The following is a 12808-nucleotide window of genomic DNA, read 5'->3' on the forward strand; positions in this document are numbered from 1 at the left end:
GTGTACGGAGCTACTGAAGGGTCTGGAACGAGAAGGTAATACATTTCTTGCTGAATATATGTGGAATCATGAAACTTCCTTTTTTCTTTTTTTTTTTAAAGATTTTTATTTATTTATTTATTTATTTGACAGACAGAGATCACAAGTAGGCAGAGAGGCAGGCAGAGAGAGAGGAGGAAGCAGGCTCCCTGCTGAGCAGAGAGCCCGATGCGGGGGCTCCATCCCAGGACCTGAGGCCATGACCCCAGCCGAAGGCAGAGGCTTTAACCCCACTGAGCCACCCAGGCGCCCCGAATCATGAAACTTAACCACCACTACACTTTGCCTTCAACTCTGCCCGTTCAGCTTCCTCTCACCCGGCCATGCCCGTGGCACTGAGAACTCGGAATCCTCCGGTTTTCTGTTTTCGGTGAGCTCCCGACACCCCCAAACTTGAGGAGCTTCCCAGTCCTGCACTTCCCCAGCACCCAGCCTTGAACATGAGTAATGTCTCCACCCTTCCGTGGCTGGCTGCCCGAGGACAGCGATGCCATCAGGCCTGCTCACCGCCGTATCTCGGGAGGGACGCAGAAGGTGCTCAGTAAGTATTTGCTGGGCGGTGACCGGGTAAAGCAGCTACTGATTTACTACGTTCCTCTGGGCTTTGGCTTCTGTCTTCCCAGTCTGAAGCTGGACACCGGGCCAGGGACGAGCCGTGGCCCCTTCCCTCCCAGACCCTGGTCCTCCTTCCTGTTGTCTTCCAGACTCCTCCAGGCCCCAGGAGGCGTGAGGAACTTGCTCTCAGACTCTGGAGACCTCACTTTAGAAAATCTGTTAAGCTTTCAGCTCAAGAGTCATTGTGTGCCCCCATATATATCTGAGATAAGACAGCCACCCCGCGGTCATTTTTCTAGACTTTTGTTTATTTTATAGCAATTGTCATCATTAGAGAAGTAAATAACACATTTAAAAACCTTCTCAGGGCCAAAGGATGCCAGAGTATTTACAAACATATGGGGTAGCGGTGGCAGGACATGAGGGGCTAGGGCTCGGGAACTGGGGCTCTGCCCAGGCCCTGAGCCAGGCTCGGATGCTGATGCTAACCACCGAGACGGTCCCACCGGCCACAGCGTGGGCTCAAGGAATATTGGCAGCCTTGGGGATCTCTCCGTGGGCCTGATGGCAGGCCCTCTAGCTAACCTGTGGCCCTGCCTCCCGCCCAGGGGGCTCCCCACACCCCACAGGCCAGCTCAGAGGGGCCTCTGGGAAGCACCAAAGAGCAGGGGCAGTGTGGGGGCCCAGGGGCTGGGACAGAGATCAGGGATGACCCGGCCTGCCCCGGGTGGGACAGAGAGAGAGAGAGAGAGAGAGAGACACACACACACACACACACACACCTTCACAGAAGAATCGAAAAGAGGAAGATTTTTTTTGTGTGTTGTCTTCTAAGTCTTTGTGTCTACGGTATTATTAATTTTTTGCTATTTGTTTCTTCGACAGTGACATAAACTGAGGTAAACGTCTGTGACCAACACCTCTCCTAAGGGGCAAAGGGTCCCAACCCAACTAGCAGAGGGGGGCACCAGCAGCGGCGGGGGGCGGGCGGCCCGACGTCGAGGGAGCGGGCCTGGCTCGGGGCGGCTCCCGGCGTCGGGCCATTGCTGCCCCTCCCTGTGCCTCTGAACGTAGGGGCCGGGCTAACTAACTACAGTCCCCTTTCCAACTCTAACATTCTAGATACTACGATGAGGGAGAAACTCCCAGAGAGGATCTTAACAGAGAAAGAGAGAGAGGGCGCACGGTGAGGGACATCTACTTGGAATCTTGCGTCCGAGTTATTGCAGGAGAGACAGGATGTCGAGAGGCCTAAGGCAAAGAAGGAGAAGTCACGGCTGGGAGAGAGAGGTGGCCCAGATGGGCTCCAGGGGGGCCGGGGGCAGTGGCGGGGGGGCCCTTCTCTGAAACTCGGCCCTTGTGGGAAGAGGGATTGCTACTTACCTGGCACCTGGAGGGCCCCAGGGCCCACGGCAGAGGGGGGGGCCTCCAGAGGGCTGGGCACACGGAGGGGAGCGGGGCCAGGCCCTGGGGCCACCGCACACTGTTTGTAAACTGGACCCAGGCAGGGCAGGGGGACCCATAGCCCTTAATGCGCAGTGGGAATGAGGGATGGGTGGAGAGGCGGGTTCCAGGCCAGAGGGAGGTTGGGCCCTCTCTGGTCAGCCAGGCTCCTCCGAGAGCCGCCTCCAATGGCCTAGAACCCCGGTAGGACCCTGGCAGGTGCGCCCGGGATGGCGGCTGGGCCCCTGCCAGGTGGAAGGAGCGGCCTCACCCATGTCGAGGTTATTGCGGGGTCCCGGGCCTCCACAGCGAGGTCAGGGGTCTCGAGGGAACATTGGGTGAGGTTGGGTTCCTGTTTTGCTGCCTCGGGGCCTGAACCCACCGTTGGGTGCCTCCTGGCCAGATTCCCTGAGGGGCGCGTGGTGACGCACAGGTGTGGACACCCACGGGCAGCTGCCTGGGGAGGATCCTGGGGCCAGGCGGAGTTTTGGAGGCGTCTGGATGCCGTCGCTGAACACACGAGACTACACGCAAACATGGGCATCGACTCACACTCACGCCATGCACACACCTGTTCACACACTCACCCCTCAGGTTTCCATGGACCTCCACCCTCACACCCACGGCGGCCCACTCCAGTACCAGGAACCTGGGAGATGTGGGGACGGGGGCAGCCCCGGGTTGACATGTTGGTCCCCAGCAGAAACCCAGGGACACTCCTGGCCCAGGTCACTGTGTCTGGGCTCAGGGAGCGAGGGTCGAGGGGGTCTGAGGTTCCCCGGCCTGGTGAAGGTGCGGCCAGCAGGGGAAGCTGGGCGGGCCCCTGGGCTCTGCACTCGGGTTCGCAGGGCGGTCGCGGCCCCGCCCCGGCAGCCCTCCCCTCCCCTCCTCGAATCTGGAGGACAATTCCTTGGGTGGAGGGGACAGGGCTTCCAGGTTCCATCTCGCAGGGGTCTGTGCGGCCCTCCTTCTGGGCTCAGTGTCCTCACCTCAGGGGAATGGGTTGTGGGGGTCTCTGGATTCTTCGGGGTCTATGCCTGCGCGCGCGCACACACACAGACACACACACACACACACACACACACACACACACACACACACACACACAGTTTTGCCACATCCAGGCATTTGCTACATTTTGCAGGAGGCTTGGCCTCTCCGCTCCAGCGTCCCAGGAAAGCGCCGGGCGCCGCTGGGTACCACCCCTGCCCTCAGCTCCTCGCCCTCCCCCCGCCAGCGCTTCTCCGCCCCAACACTTCCGTCCCCTTCTGTGCCCGAGCGCGCATTGGGGGGAGGGCGCAGGGTGGGGGCGGCCAGGAGGGAGGGCCCGCGGTGGGACTGCGGGTCGGTCTGCCGGGGGGTTGCAAAGGGCCAGGAGCAACTAGTCGGGGTTCCAGGGTTCGGGGAGGTGTGTGTGTGTATGGGGGGGGAGTCTGCCCGCAAGCTCCCTGGCTCCGGGTGTCGGGGAGGAGGGGGGCCTCTGAATCCGCGGGTCTGCGGGGCTCGGCTCCCGAGGGCCAAGCCCCCGCCCCACAGGCGGGGCAAGCGGTCTTTCGGTGGCTGAGTCCGCACCGGCCCCGCACGGACGCCCGGGCCCGCCGCCCCGCCCTGCCTGGCGCTCCTCCGTCCCGCCGCCGCGGAAGGGGTGGGGGGCGGTGGGGTTCGCCGCGGCCCCCGCCCCGTCCCGCCACGGCTGGGCGCGGGCCCAGGGCGGCTCCCGGCGGCCCGGCCCAGGGCGAGCAGGGCGCGCGGCCCCGAGGGCGGCGGAGGCGGCTCAGACGCAGATCTCGATGGCCGTGGCCAGCACCACCTGCCCCTTGCTCTTGTCCGCGCGGCCGTCGGTCCTGCCGGGGGGCCCCGGGGGCGCCAGGCCGGCCTCGGGCACGGGCACGGGCACGGGCACGGGCACCGGCACGGGCGCGGGCGCGGGCCCGACGGCGGGGGGCGCGGGCCGGGAGCCGCTGCCGCTCTCGGTCAGCACCGTCCGCTTGAGCGGCCCGGGCGCCTCGAGGCGCAGCGGCCCGGCGGCGGGCGGCCGGTCCCCGGGGGGCTTGCGCGCGCGGTGCGAGGGCCGGCGCCGCAGCTCGGACGTGAGCTCGTGCTTGAGGAAGCGGAAGACCTCCTTGGCCGGGCCGCGGCGCTCGGGCTCCAGGGCCAGCAGGCGCTGGAACATGCGCAGCGCGGGCTCGGTGAAGCGGCGCCACTGCGACGGCAGCCCCGGCAGGCGGCCCCGCTGCCAGCGCACGAACTCCTCGAAGAAGGCGTCCGCGCCCGACGCCGCCTCCCACGGGAAGTTGCCGGTGAGCACGCAGAAGATGAGCACGCCGAAGGCCCACACGTCCACGCCCGTGTCCACCGCGAAGCCGTCGGCGCGGCCCGCCTGGCACACCTCGGGCGCCGTGTAGGGGATGGTGCCGCTGACCCGCTTCACGCGGCAGCCCACGCGGCGCGTCATGCCGAAGTCGGCCAGCTTCACGCGGCGGCACTCGCGGTCGAACAGCAGCACGTTCTCGGGCTTGATGTCGCGGTGCACCAGCTGCCGCCCGTGCATGAAGTCCAGGGCCAGGCCCAGCTGCTGCACGCAGCGCTTCACCGTGTCCTCGGGGAGCCCCACCTGCCGGCCCGGAGTGCGGTTGGGGGACTGCGTTGGAGCGGGGAGCCGCGCTCCGGGGGGGGGGGGGACGGGGATGGGGACGGCTGCCCCAGCTGCACCCCGCGGCGGCCCCCGACCCCCCCTCCGGTCCCTGGCTGTCTCCTCCAGCCGGTCAGTACCCGCTGCTGCCACTGCCCATCCTGCGGGGGCCGGGGGCGGGCCGTACGCCTGTTCCCCCCCTGGTCCCCTCTTTGTCACCTCGCACCCTCTTCCCTGGTCCCTGCCCCCAGGGGAGGGTCCTGAGCGTCGTCTCCCGCAGTCTCACCAAGCCCTGTCCGCTGCCACTGCGCCACCGCTTGCCGCTTCCCTTATGGGGTCAAGGCTCTGACAGGCCTTACCACTCGCCCCCCTGGGCTCGGGCACAGACTCACCCCGACCCCCACCAAAGGCACAGTCCTCTGGCACCCTCCCCCCACTCCGGGGCGCCTCCTCTGGGAAGCCACTGGTGGCCCCGCTGTCTCGGCTCCCCTCTTGTGTCCCCGCTGTCCCCAGATAGGTGCTGGACTTCATCCTGTCCCCCTGCCATTGCCCTGGGAGTGCCTGGCTCCGTCGGCCCCCGGCCCCCGGCGGCGGGCAGGCCCTCTCCCATCCCTGGGCTACCACACCAAGTACCTGAGGAGGGATGATGTCGAACAGGTCCCCCGCGGGCGCGTACTCCTGGGCGAAGACATAGCAGTCCTCTGTCTCAAAAACCACATCAAAGACCTTGATGATGAAGGGGCTGGAGGAGAGGCTGTTGGTGATGCTCACCTCCCGCAGGAAGTTCTTCAGCTTCGTCTTGCTCTTGTTCACAAACTTCAGCGCCATTTTCGTGCCTGACGGGGAGGCAGCCACAGCAGTGAAGGTCCCTGAGTTCCTGCGCCCAGTGCCCCTAGGCCTGCCTGTGTCCGCCTACCCCCGCCTGGAGGCTGTGGGGGTCTGTCCTCATCCTACTGGTAGGAAACGGAGGCCCCGGGAGGGGAAAGGACCTGCCGGAGGCCATGCAGTGACTCAGCGGTCAGCCTGGGTCTCCTGCCCCAGCCCCGTAGCTCTGTGAGGACCGCCTGCTCCTTCCTCCACGCTCTCCTTTTCTGTCTGACATTCAACACGCTTCTTTCATCTGGTGGATCCCCCCGCCCCCTGCCCCCGGACATACCCTCCTGAATCTCGGTCTTGTTCGTTGCCCTCTCCCCGGTGTCTACGACCCTGTGGTGCATCACAGCTGCTCAATGAATGTTTGCTAACTGGATGATAAAAAGGAATTCGGCAGGGAAAGGTGAGTGCCTGGGCCTGTGTCCTCACCTTTGTTCTTGGGCGGCCATCTGTACCCCGTGGGGGTGCAAAACTGTGTGTGGCACACGTGTCCACAGAGCACACATGAATCGCAGGCCCTCCCCCTGCACTCACCATTCACAAACCGCTCCTCCTAATGACCCTAGGAGGTGGGCGAGCCTAAATGCTACCCTATTTTACAGAGGAGGAACCTAGGCACAGAGAGGTTAAGCCACTTGTCCAAGGTCACACAGAGAGCAAGGGGCAAAGCTCAGGGAACCCCATGTCCAGAGTTCCCCCAGCTGCTGTCAGCTGGCACAGAGCCCCCCACCCCCGGTGTGTGCAGCTGTGGGAACTGGTTGTGAGTGCCGCTGTGAGCGTCTGGTGTGGGGAAGGCATCGTGCTCCTGAGCGAGAAGTTTCTGGAGATGGGTCTCATCCTGGCTCAAAGCGTCTCTAGCTGTATGACCTCAGCTGAGTGACTGGATCGCCAGGTCTCAATGTCTTCATCCGAGAAATGGACATGGCCTATGACCTCCCAGAGGCATCTCCCACGCCTCCTTAAGTACGGTGCCCTGTTTCCAAGGACCCACTCTCAGCTCTGTCTGCCTCCCTGGGGTCAGCCCTGACTTCTCTCCTGAGCTCCAGATGTCCCCAGGTCAGCCCCTCAGCTGTCCCCAAGCACCCCACCCTCCAGCCTGGGCCCTGTACCCCCTCTCAGGTCTCTCTGGGCTGCTCAGGCTATGTCTCTCCGCCGGGACCAGTCTCCCTGCTGACCTCCTGGCTCCTGAAGAGAGCACCGAGAGCCCCAGACAAGTCCCCAGCCCAGGCTTCAAAGCCGGCCACCCGGCAGATACTCACCTGTGCCCTTGTAGGCCACGAGGTCGACCTTCCCGTAGGTGCCCTTGCCTAGCTCCCGGACAAGTTCGTAGTGCTTGGTCACATCACTGGCAGCCAGTGTGCGGAGGGTCAGTGCCTGCATGTCTTCAGTGAGGAGGGGCACGCCTGCACCCAGCCCAGGGGCAGTCCCTGGCCCACAGCAGGGCAGGGAGCGGGGTGGTTCGGGCTCTGGGCAGCCCACGCTCATCTTCTCCCTGTTACGGGGGGAGGTGGCATGAAATGTGATGTCAAGCCGCGGCCCCCTGGTCTACCCACCTTCTTCCCCAGTACCTAGGGTCCCCGGCTGCCAGGCTCAAAATGACCACAAGGGGGCGACAGGCACCTCTGCTGCATTCCTTTTTCCCCAAAGCTTCAGGCCAGACCTGAGCCAGCACTCTGGGGGAGACACCCACAGTCCCCACTTGGTACCACTGGCCTGTCTCCGGCTGTCATTCAGACATGGCATCAGGTGTTTATGTCACACAAAGACCCTCCATATACCAAGTTCACACGGGTGCTCTTATTCGTAGATCTTGATCTGCACCTGCTGTTCCCCAGGGGCTTGCTGTTCAGAGCCGTGGGGACACCACACTACACAAATAGGTAAGGATTCCGCCCTCAGGGTGCCCGGGTGGCGCAGTCGGCTCAGCGTCTGCCTTTGGCTCTGGTTGATCTCTGGGTCCTGGGATGGAGCCCTCCCCCAGCCCCGGTCAGGCCCCCTGCTCAGCGGGGAGTCTGCTTCTCCCTCTGCCCCTCCCCACCCTGTATGTGTGTGCGCTCTCTCTCTCTCTCTCTCTCTCTCTCTCAAAAATGAATAAATAAAATCTTTTATAGATATAAAAAGAGAATCCCATCCTCATGGGACTTACGTTCCAAGAGGGGTGACAATACCCCATGAATTATATATGCTTATAAAAGGTGATCTAGGCTTTTGAGAACGGAAGGCAGGGGGTGGGGAAGGTGAGGTCCGAGGGCAGGCTCACAGTATCCAGTTCTTCAGACAACTCTGGGAGAACGGTGTTGATAGGGCTACACCCGTGGCGGCCTTCCCCCTCTGCCCTGCCACAGACAACACCCCCCCCCCGCCCCCGCTCATGTCCACACAGCTACAGGCGTAACCCTAGGGCCCCGCCCTGTCCCACCCCACCCCAGTCCCAGACACAAGGCAGAGCGCCCGTCCCGCCAAGCCCCGGCCCTCCCCATCCACCCGTCAGAGGTACTGACTTTGTCCCCAGATGGTGTTGGGGGGCAGAGAGCTGCTGGGGGGAAGAGTCCAGGGCTGGGATGACAGCAAGTGCCCATCTGGGCCTGCATCTCTTGTCTGTCGGTGGGGGTGGGGGGGTTGGGCCGGGGAGCCGGGCTTCCAGAGCAGGTGCGCTCGTGTCTGTGCGTGTACGGCAGGAGAGGCCCGTGAGGAATCCTCCAGAAGCCTCTGCCCTCACCTCCCTCCCTCCTACCTCCAATCCCAGGTGACTCAGCCAGCACTCCCCCAGCCCCCACCCCTGCGAGCCAGCCCCGGGCTCTCGGAGAGCAGGCAGACTCTGAGCCAGCTGGCCTGGCGTTGGATGCGGCTCTGTCACCTGCTGGCTGGATGGCCTTGGGCAAGCACCTTCATCTTTCCCAGCCTTAGCTTTCCATCGATAAAAAGGAAAGAAGAGTGCCTTCTCCCTATGGGCTTGTGACTTATTAAAAGACTTGGCCGGGGACCTCTGGGTGCCCGGTACCCAGTGAGCCCTCGGTGAGGGCCAGGCGCCTGTGCTCTCTCAGTGGTGGGATCTGTGTTCCTTCTGGCTGGCCCGAGGAGGCTGTGAGCAGGGCGTGCTCACTCGGGCCCAGCGGCTCCCCTCCAGGCCCAAACCCTCCGCTCTCCTCCTCTGCCTTCCCCTTCCCTGTTGGCACCACGCAGCCTCCCACTTCACGCGGAGAGGAGGAACATCAGGAGGGAACTTCCTGGCCTCCCACCCAGCCGCAAACGGAGCTCCATCTGCGCGTCCTCCCGCTGGCTGGGGGAGCAGAGGGCCCTCCTCCCCGCCTCTGATTTGGCTCCTGCCCCTTCTGCTGCCTCAGGATCCTGCTCCCCCCGACTCAGCCCCCTTCCCCTCCGTTCAAGAGCAAACCCTGTTCTACAGAACCTTCCCCCGCCACAGCCACTGCCTTGCCTTTCCGAATTCTTTCGTTCTGAATATATGCCACGAGTCTGTCGGAAACGCCACGCGAATGCCCTCAGCGGGGCGCGTCTGTGGCCTGGACTGGCTCATTTCCTAGCCGCCCCCGCCCCCCCCAGCAGAGGGAGGGATGGTGCCAGGCCCACAGACGCGGGGTCCTGCTGCCCTGACCTCCACCCCCGACCGGGCTGCGGCACCTGTCACCAACGCTCAGCGCAGTCCCCGCCCGCTCTAACCGGACAGTACTGGGTCCCTCTCACTGCGGCCATCCACTAGGCGAAAGTGGCAGCCTCTGCCCATGATGGTCTTTCCTTGCTTTCCGTGCTGTTAGGGGTCACCCGTCCCAACCTCTGCAGAATGCCCACAGGCTTCCCGCTCCCCGGGTGGGGAGAATTCTGAGCCAGGGAATGCAGGCGATCTGCTTTGATGTGACCGGGACAGGGATGGCCCTTTCTGGGGAGAGTGCAGGCCTCTCCCTCCGGGGTTCCGAGGAGTCCACACCCTCTTGGCCTTGAACTCTTCTGCCTGCCCACTGGGGAGAAACTGCTGGGCTGCTCTGCTGACCTACTTCTCCAGGACGTGGTGTGTGGCCTCCCGGAGGGCCGCCGCGCGGGGCTGGCCACGGGCATGCACGCACATGCACACACACGTGTGCGATGCTCCCACCTCGGGCTGTGGCCCTGTCCGTCATTTGGGGTCGTTTCTGCGTCCTCTGGGAGACTGCCTGGCCGCTGCAAGTCGCTAGAAGCTCTTCTTACCTCTCGCCCCACCCCAAGAGAGCGTGGCTCGCTCTGCTGCTGCTTTGGCCTCAGAGCTGCACTGTGTAGGCACCAGCCTGCGTCAGGGGTGGGTTTGGGTCCCACATTTGCCCCCTGCGATCCAGGTCCAGCCCGCGGTTTGACCACCACCCTGCGCTGCTGCTCTCTCCTCTCCTCTGCCAGTCCTGCTGCCCGCCTTGACCTCCCGCTGACCCACCCGCAATCTTCTGGATCTCGGTCCCCAGGCCCCACTCCTCCAGGAAGCCTTCCCTGCTGCCCCAGGTGCCGACTCCTGCCTTTGCTGAGCCCCAGGATTCACACAGGTCTGTCTGTCTCTCTCTGAGAGTTCCTGCTGAAATGTCTTGGGGTGATCTCAGCGTTGTCCCCTGTCTGTCCCCGTCAACAAGCCAAGAGGTCTCCGGGGGAAGGGGCTACCTCTGACCCAACTTGCCCTCATCCCTCCCCTCAGTTCCTAGGGCCCGGCACTGGGGGTCTTCACCACCGACCCTCTCTCCTTCACAACCATCCTCTCCGTTCAGGCCTGTTCTCTGCAAGGCGTCAGCGGGCGACAAGGAACCGATCCACACAGCCGTCCCTGCCGCTGCGTCACGGCCCAGGTACACACTGCCTCTGACCCAGTTACCACGCATGTGACTTAAGAGGCACAGTGGGGAGTGACAGAAACAGCACAGGCCTCGGGGCTCAGCAGGCTTGCCCTTGATCCTGCTACGCGCCAATTTTGAGTGGTGACCTTGAGCAAGTCCCTTGTCTGGGCCTCGGGGACCACACCTTTACGGCAGGGAGAATCCCATCTGTGACAACAGCAGCAGCTAACCCTGAAGTAGGGCCCTGCTCTGAGGATGGGCTCGTGTTCACCATTTAGTGGGTAGGTGTTCTCATGACCCCTATTTTGGGAGAAAGAGAAGGAGGCAGAGCGCCCCATACAGCCCGCCCAAGGTCAGAAGGCTTTGGTTCCAAAGTTGGCGCTCTTAACCAGTTTTCCCAAGCCAGAATGTTGGGGGAACGTCCCATCTGGATCCCTGGGTATCCAAGTGGGGAAACTGAGGCTCAGGAGAGAGCAAAGCCTGAGCTGAAGCTGCCTGTGCATCCACCAAACTCCTGCGGAGAGCCGACTGGGTGTCGGGCACTGTCCAGGCCCTTCCCGTGTTGTATTAACTCACTTAATCCCCACAATGGGGAGGACAGAGCAACTTCTTTCCAGGCAGGGACTTGAGGCCAGAGAGGAAAGACACTGTTGCTTGCCGAGTGCTTGAGGGCACGTACCAGCGGGAACTTGATCTAAGACATTTTACCTTCATCCGCCTTGAAGGAGTGGCTGTGGACTTGGGTAACTGTGACCTTTCCAGCAGCAGCTGGTGGAGGCCCCTGACTGCTTTCCCTCCCCCTCATCCTGTGTGGTTAACACTATGGTCCATGGTCCACACTCAAGATGACCTTGTTGTTCCGGGGGACCCCCCCATGCCTTGCACCTCGAGTGTGTGTCCTCACTGGCCCCAAGGAAGGCCCTCGGTTTCCCCTCTGTTGCTGAAGGAGGTGGGTGTCACCTGGCCTTCCCCTCAGTACTTGTGGCTGTGGCCCTGTGGGCTGGGTCTTCCGCCACATGCTGGGAGGGCTTCCCAAGCAAGAAGCAAGACCCAACCACCTACCACTTCCTGTTGGCACGTGGCTTGAGCAGGGTGTCTCTCTTATATGCATAACCACCCAATGCATTGGTGCCTCCCTTCCATAACACACACACACACACAGTGCCAGGCTGGCAAAATTTCACTCGCTGAGTCCTTGTAAGTATCCCAAGAAGGCCAAGATGTCTCCCGTTTTTTAAACAAACAGCTTAACCTAGTACACACCATGAAATGTACCCATAGTAGGCACAATTCCAGGATTTTAGTAAATGTCCATTGCCACGATCAAGTGGTGCTTTCTACTTTATAGATGAAGCACAGAGACCCAGGAGGTTGGCGATTTACTATGCTTCTGGCACAGATAGCCAACTGTCCATCAGAACTTTGTGTTTCCTCTTTTATAAGGCAGAGCTGTTGCAGGAGCAGCGAGGTCTATTCCCCACCCCCCCGCCCGCCTGGCAGCCAGGTGTGGCCACGTGACCAGCTTCCCCCTAGAATGGGAGCAGAAATGATGGCAGTCACTGATGGGCGGGGCCTCTTCAGAGTGGGCGGGGTTTCTCTCTTTTCTCTCCTCCCACAAGCGGGCCTGATACAGAGGCCTCTGGGTCCTAAAGAGACAGTGGAGGGGCGCCAGGGTGGCTCAGTGAGTTAAGCCTGGGCCTTCAGCTCAGATCATGATCCCAGAGTCCTGGGACTGAGCCCCAAACTGGCTCCCTGCTCAGCCGCGAGCCTGCTTCTCCCTCTTTCTGCCACTCCCCCTGCTTAGTCTCTCTCAAAGAAATAAATAAATCTTAAACAAACAAACAAAGAGAGTGGAGCTAGGAGCTAGGAGCAGCCTGGGTGCCTGGCTGTGGGTAGTCTCTTGCCGATGAAGGTTGCCCACTCTACATCTTATGGAACCCGGAAGTAAATGACCGTTGGGTTAGGGCTCCTGAGTAGAGGGGTTTCTTTGTTACAGCAGCTAGCACTAGTCTAATCCAAGGATTATGTAGCCAGGAGGCCAAAGAGCTAGGATTTGAACCTCTGTGTGTCCAACTGCCTGGAGGGGGTGACCAGTCTGTAAAGATGGGGAGCCTGCTCTTATCCTGTCTCATGGAGAATAAGAACACTGGCAAATACTTATTGAATGTTTCCATATGCCAAGTGTTGGGCTAACCATGATGGATTAAATGATTTAACAAGCACAAGTCCGGGCGGTAGGTGCTACTCTGATGACTCCATCTTACAGAAAGGGGTACAGAGGAACTGATGGGCTAACCAGGCTGGATCTGAACTCAGGCTGTCAGGCTTCAGGTCCCATGCTCTTATGCACAGTGTCCTCGGAGGCTCCTAAAGGTAAACCCAAGCAGAGAGCAGCACAATGAGACAGTTCTCGCATCATGACAAGGAGGAAATGCGTTCTCAGTCGCTGGGGGTAGAAAAG

At 61.9% G+C, this 12808-nt stretch overlaps 1 protein-coding gene across 3 annotated transcripts in view; it reads right to left on the reverse strand.

The window, feature by feature from the left end:
* Positions 1-881: 881 nt before the first annotated feature.
* The window catches only part of SBK1 (SH3 domain binding kinase 1), a 47256-nt gene continuing 35329 nt past the window's right edge, over positions 882-12808 (reverse strand). For all 3 annotated transcript variants that reach the window (XM_045072521.1, XM_045072520.1, XM_045072522.1), the window contains exons 2-4: positions 6802-7034; positions 5303-5505; positions 882-4651 (exon numbers count right to left, since the gene is read on the reverse strand). In XM_045072521.1, the coding sequence (XP_044928456.1) occupies positions 3812-4651; positions 5303-5505; positions 6802-7027 (1269 nt within the window). In that variant the 5' untranslated portion in view covers positions 7028-7034 and the 3' untranslated portion in view covers positions 882-3811. The remainder of the gene's footprint in view (positions 4652-5302; positions 5506-6801; positions 7035-12808) is intronic.

This window comes from Mustela putorius, unplaced genomic scaffold (genome assembly GCF_011764305.1).
Source record: "Mustela putorius furo isolate JIRA1106 unplaced genomic scaffold, ASM1176430v1.1 tig00004039_pilon_pilon_pilon, whole genome shotgun sequence".
In the NCBI taxonomy this organism is placed as follows: domain Eukaryota; kingdom Metazoa; phylum Chordata; class Mammalia; order Carnivora; family Mustelidae; genus Mustela; species Mustela putorius.